General features: G+C 39.9%; 1 protein-coding gene across 1 annotated transcript; it reads right to left on the reverse strand.

Annotated features, from left to right (window-relative positions):
• Positions 1–3,817: 3,817 nt before the first annotated feature.
• LOC118356734 (40S ribosomal protein S24-like) lies at positions 3,818–4,232 on the reverse strand. Its single transcript, XM_035726285.1, has one exon. It carries the CDS (start codon positions 4,208–4,210, stop codon positions 3,818–3,820), a length of 393 nt encoding a protein of 130 aa, XP_035582178.1. The 5' UTR covers positions 4,211–4,232.
• Positions 4,233–6,729: the final 2,497 nt, after the last annotated feature.

Raw genomic sequence — 6,729 nt, forward strand, 5'->3', positions numbered from 1 at the left:
ACACGCAAAAGTGGGTTCATGAGGAAATTGAGACTTGAAGAAAGTAAGGGATTTATCTCAAGTCACAAAATTAGAAGTATGGAGCTGAAATGAGATCTTCCCCTCTCCAAGTCCCTGCATTCTTCATCACACCAAACCATAGTACACAGGCAAATAATGTTTTAAATGTGTAAAGACATTTGAAAATTTTAAATGGCTTCTGCATATGTTGTGTTACGGAATCTTTGAAATGATCCTATGAGCTCCGAAGGGCAGACATTAGTCTTTCTACTTTGCACTTAAAGAAACTAAAATGGCAAAAAGTTAATGACTTGCCTAAGGTGAACTGACAAATTGAGGCTGAAATCAGGGTCCAAGCCAAATCCCTATGTTTCACAATACCAGACTCCCTCTGGTGTCCCTATAAAACAACAAGGTCATCACAGCCTAAGGAGTTGGAGGAAAATCTTCACCAGCCTCAGGAAGTGGCATTGGGCAGGGAAGAGGGGGTGACACAGTTATGACTCAGAACTGACTGGAGCCTGGAGGGCAGGGAAACCCACCCTTCAGGTGAGGCAATAAGCCACATCCTTGACTATTTGTGTGAGCATTTAGAAGAGTTCCCCTACTACCTTCCTGAGGAATTTTTCTTTGGCCTAAACTTGTCATTTTTGGTTGCAACAAAATACCTTTCTGAGAATTTTAACTAGATAGCCTTTCCTTGACTTCTTGACCTGCAAGTGTTTCTCAGCCCTCACATTTTGAGATGCCCCTGTGCACCCTGGAGGAGGAAATCCTTCCAGGATGTTGACACTATTTATAGGATAAAGGTCAGGTAATAAGAATAATAATATAAGAAAGATAAAAATGAAGAATATGAACTGAGAAGGAACTAACATTTGAGGGCTTACTCTCTGCCAGGCATTATGCCAAGTTCCTTACATGGGTATTTAATTCTCACAACACCCATGAGGTAGGTGCCATTATTGTCATTTTGCAGACAAGGAAACTGCGGCTTAGAGAGGCTGGGCATTTTGCTTAAAGTCACAAAGCCTGCAAGTGGCAGAATGCAGATTTGAAGCCAGGTTTTCTGACTCCAGAGACTCAAAATACCAGCTCTGCTGGGTGGGACATCCTTTGGTCACCCAGAAGGTACAGTCTTCTTGAGAGAGTGAACAACTAATGGCCCCTATCAGGTGCAACTACTCCTAGTATTACTAATACTAATAATCATAATTAACACTGAGTGAGCACTTGTGTGCCAAGCACTGGGTGAAGACCTTACACCTATCATTCCATATAATCCTTACAACAATTCTATGAGGCAGCTATTATTAGTACAGTCAATTAGCAAACAAGAAAACTGAGAAGCAGAGAAATGAAGTAATTTGCTGAAGGTTACACAGCCAACAATTGGTTTAATCCAGGAAGTATAATTATAGTACTATCAAATTTTTTAAAAATAATAAAATTTTCAAAGGCGAATCTATGGTCACTTAACAGAATCAAGCTTACCCATTCAAGAAGCATCAAATACAAATGTTTGTATTGAGGGTATTATGTTCTAAACCAGCTACGTGAACTAGTTCTTGACAAATCCTGAAGACAAATCTAATTGCGATCACTTATGAGACATGTCAACTGGAAAATTTCAGTGTTCCAAATGTGGCCAAGTTCCAAGACCTTTACAAAGTACCCACTGATGACAAATTTTGCACATTTTTCCCTATGCACTTTGTATTCCACACCATAATTTGCTCTTTTACTTAAAAATATTAGAAAGCCATCTCATCTGTTCATAGGCAAATAAAAAATAACCTGGATATTTCATAATGTCTTACAGCAAAGGTGTCAGTCTTGCCTAAAGGAGTAACAAAGGAAAACAGACTTTAAACTGTGTTTGGGTACTGAGGTTCTCAGAGCTGGACCTCAATATTTCTATACTTTTTTTCTTTTTTTTATTAACATATAATGTATTATTTGTTTCAGGGGTACAGATCTGTGAATATTTCTATACTTTTAAAGAAAGCAGGAGAAGTGCTTAAATGTACCAGTAGTTTTCTGTCGCTCTAGGTGGGTGACAGACCTTCTTTGGGGAAAGTGTGGGTTTGGCACAAAAGTCCATGGGTCTTTGGTTATGCAAAAGTAAATGTAAGCATTCTGCGTGAGGGAGAAGAGAGGGGATGGAGAGTCAAACAACTCTAAGTGTTCATGTGGAAGGTGAACACCTCCCACATGTGGACTCTGTGACTCGGCAAATGTTAACTTGAGGGTGGTCATGGACAGTTGATTTCCCTTGGGAATGGTGAATCTGGAACACATGAATAGAAACACACCCTATGAATGGTACCTGGCCCACCACCAGCTGCACATGGGGCATACAGATAGATGACCCTCAGCAAAGGCATGAGGCTAGTAAATGTTACAAATATCTTGGACTTGTATCTATTGCTATTTAATCTAATACAGAGTTTCATGGTTTTCTTCCTTTTCTGCATTATAATTTCCCCTGTAATTCATGAGACTTTTGAAAAGCTTTCCAAGTGCTACAACCTGGCGGTACTTATGCTTTGGGGAAGTAAGGAAGTGGCTCACAGCCACATTTGGGAAAATCCATAAGAAGAGAAGAGGAGAAGACTGGAACGTTAGTTCTCTTAGAAGCCTGCTTCTCCCTCTCCTGCTTCCCCTGCTTGTGTTCCCTCTCCCTCTCTGTGTGTCTCTCTCTGTCAGATAAACAAATAAAATCTTAAAAAAAAAAAAAAGAATTAGAAATCCCTGGGTTCAAATCCCGGTTCCATCCATTATTTAGCCTTTCTGAACCTCAATTTCATTAACAATATAATGAATATCTTCATACCAAATTTTATGTGGTTGTTGGGATGAAATCAAGTAATGTACATTAAGTGACAGAAAATTTTGATTTAACTTAGAAATGAACAAAAAAACTAAGCAACTAACCAAAAAAAAAAAAAAAAGGATTTTAAAAAGGAGGTGTTAACTGAGGGGATCCTTACAATCATTCATTAAGTTCTCTGACAAGTCCATTAACATGATATACACCATATATCACCAAAAACAATAGTGGGAAAACCTCCATTTTCTTTAATATTGACTGTTCAGCACAGTCCCTCGTTTTTCCAAAATGTGTATTTTGTATCCTATGAATATTTCCTGGTAAACACTAGGAAATAAAGAACAGTTCTGCCAAAAATAAAGAACAGTCAAGTGTTCCTTTTGTCTTGGTCCTAACCAATGCAAGATGAAGAATTGTTCTCTTTCAGGAAAAAAAAAAAAAAAAAATATATATATATATAGCTTCTCTTCAAAGGTATTAGGGAAAAAGGGGAAATAATGTGTCTGTGAATCTTATTTTGATCAAGCACACCTGCTTAGATAGCTTATATAAGTCTTATCTTTCACACTTATCTCTATCTGAGCTTCCCAATACCTACACACACAAAAAGGAATGTATCTATCTTCCATTGTTATAATTTTAGGGAAAAACAAAATACCTTAGATCACTTACAAAATAACCCAGAATCATAGTTGGGTTGTTTTCATTTTGGTTTGTTTGTTTTTTTAACTAAATCAATCTCCACAAGTCATCACTTCCTTTTGGAGACTTCTTAAAGGACACAGGATGGCAAAAACTACCTTCTCATTTAGGAATTGAACTGTATTAAAGGAAAAATAAAGTAGAGCAGGGGCATTTCCTTTTTCATGCTCTTTTTTTTTTTTAACATTTTTAGTTTATTGATCCTCTCATGAAAAATCTGCACAACCACCACAGATAAAGCCACTGCAGCATCTTTACTCCTTCTGTTGTCCAATCTCCAGCTCACTTTTTGCCAGCACCAACGTTGGCTTTTGCAGTCCCCCTGACTTTCTTCATTCTGTTCTTGCGTTCCTTTCGTCGTTTTCTTGATGTCTTTTTCTTCTCATACAGGCCATGCCTTGCAAGTCTGTGTTTGGGTTCATTTTTCTTTGCATAATCCAAGGAATCATAAATCATGCCAAAGCCGGTTGTCTTGCCACCACCAAAATGGGTTCTGAATCCAAACACAAATATGACATCTGGTGTGATGTGGTACATTTTGGCTAGTTTTTCCCGAATTTCTGTCTTAGGTACCGTTGCCTTTCCAGGGTGAAGAACATCAATGACCATCTGTTTCCGCTGAAGTAGTCGGTTAGTCATGAACTTCCTGGTCCGGATAGTTACTGTGTCGTTCATGATGGCGGCGAGGCTTCAAGCAGCTGGGGAGGAAAAGAGCTTCATGCACCTTTTTTTTAAACTGATAGTGAGATCTTGCTTGGTCTAAACTCTTTCCAAAGAACACAGAAAGCTGCCCACATAAAAAAAACTAACAATTTAAAATTCTTACCTCCCTTTTCCTCATTCAAGCTTGAAATATTACCAGTATTAATTTCAGTGCTCTGCCTAGTTATTAAATCACAAACCACACTGGCTGGTGAGAAACAAAGAAAGAAAAGAGCCATTATTCCAGTCAAACCAGACAGTCGCCCAAATAGCTCTGTAAAAGTCAACTAAATTATGATTTTCACTCCTCCCTGAGTCAGAAGGGAAAGTTTCTAACTATCTAACTATGCAAGTTTGGGGTAGAAATTATTAATTAGACAAGTAAACAGAGCTTATTTGAAAGAGATAAAAGATCTGCAGAGAAAGTATACTTGGATTGGGAATGATTTGCCAACTTTTCCTCTTCCAGTGAAAATTCAGTACAGAGCCCAGAGAGGCTGGGATCAAATCGGGCTCCCAGACTTGTCTCCTACCCCACATTATTGCACACTACAGAATGCCACACTCTGCCATTCTGCTCTACTTTGCTGCCACCATGTCTTTCCTTCTGCCTTTCTCTCCTCCCTCATCCCATCTGCTCTGCATGCATTCCCACCCCCACCCTCCTTCAACCACAAAGGACATCTCTCTCTCTCCAATTCTCCCAAAGTATTTTATATTTCCATATCTCACTTACCCCAATTCTTCCTTCTGAATGTTAGCTGGGGGCATGTTCCCTACTAGACTGTAGAAAAGTCTGAGATGATGAATCTGTCTTTTCTCGTCCAGTAGTTCCCTCATGTGCTTTGAACATGAACAGTATAATATATTTTAAATTCTTTCTAATGTATGTTCTTCTTTTTTTTTCGAGAGAGAATTCCTGCTCCTGTAATGTTTTCAATCTTGCTTAAAGCACATATATACAGAAAAGGCTAATTAATAGTATAAGGTAAGTGCCAAATGGGCCACCAGACAAGCTTATAAATACCACACAAACCCTTACTTGCACAAAAGCAAAAGCAGGCACCCACAGACAGGATTTAGGTAGGTGGACGGAGAACAGGCCAGCAGGTGGGGAGAACACCCAAAGAGGACAAGGAATGGGAGGCGGAGGACATCAGTCGGCCCAGAGTCAAGAGTTTGTTTAGGGGAGAGTGGTGCTTTTTCCTCCTGAAGAAACACCCGGAAAGGTCCAAAACAGATTTCCGTCCCCAACGCCCCCATCCCTGCATGCATGTTCACACACACACATACACATACACCAACAATCCTTCCATAGCCAATGCCTCTTCCTTCCAAATGCAAATACCTCCAGAGGTTTACACACACTGCTCATTTAGTAACGTAGTTACATCTACTGTGTGTTCTTTTATTAGGAAGCTAGGTTTCCTCCCTTCTCCCCAATACACCACATACTTTTAAAGCCAGGAATAAAAATAAATAAATAAAGCCAAGAATAAGGCTAGAATAGGAAAGATTAGATGAGAAGAGAAATGCGCAACTGCAAGTGACAGGCAGAGGAAGGAAGCAAGGAGGAAGATCCTGGTGAGAGGAACAAGGATACAGGAAGTCAGAGATGAATGGTCCAGACTTCCCTGAGCTTCAGTCCGGGAGGCAAAGAGCTAGAAGACCTAGAGAAGTTTCATGAAGAGATGGAGACCTCCTAGAGCCGAATGAACAATTGCCTGGCTTTCCAGGGAACAAGCCAAGAAGACATAAAGACTCACAGGGAAACACAACGTCCACAAAGAAATGACAGAAATGCAGGGGTGTGCTGTTATTGGCCAAACAGGCAGACCAGTTAGCACTTGTGCTCCTCCCCTGGCTCTGAAGTGAATCCGAGGAACCCCAAAATTCCAATGTGCCCCAGAGTAGGGATGGAAGAAATAGTTAATCAGAGGGCTGGAAATCCTGCCAAAGGACAGCCATAGTGAAGGAGGATATATGTATCTCCTGTATCTCCTATATCTCCTATATATATATATATATATATATATATCATATATATATATATATATATATATGATAAAGACAGGACATGACAGAGATTCAAGGGACTTGTAATGTCAACAACAGCCCAGGCAAGGCCAAGTCAACCAAGGAAGACTACGGGGTCCTGATCCAGCTGAGAGAATAGGTCACAAATTCACCAGCTGCAGATTTTTTTCAGCCAGAGGACAACAGGACGTTTAGCATCCACCCTGAGGCCCGAGTGGACAGTGCAAGGAACACAGAGGGTAGGGATTCTTCCCTTGCTTTAGCTAAGCGAATTACTCCTATAGCCAAGTATAATTGATGTTATGTGAGAACAGTCTCCCAAAAGGACCTCCTCTTGCTGATCTAGGGAATTTACATATGTCAGTGTCAAATGTGCAACGGTGTGTCAGTGTAGACTTTCGGATGTCTAACTCTCTGACAAGTAAATGAATCTCCTAAAAGAAGATTGTTCCTAG

The sequence above is a fragment of the Zalophus californianus genome, chromosome 2, assembly GCF_009762305.2.
Source record: "Zalophus californianus isolate mZalCal1 chromosome 2, mZalCal1.pri.v2, whole genome shotgun sequence".
In the NCBI taxonomy this organism is placed as follows: domain Eukaryota; kingdom Metazoa; phylum Chordata; class Mammalia; order Carnivora; family Otariidae; genus Zalophus; species Zalophus californianus.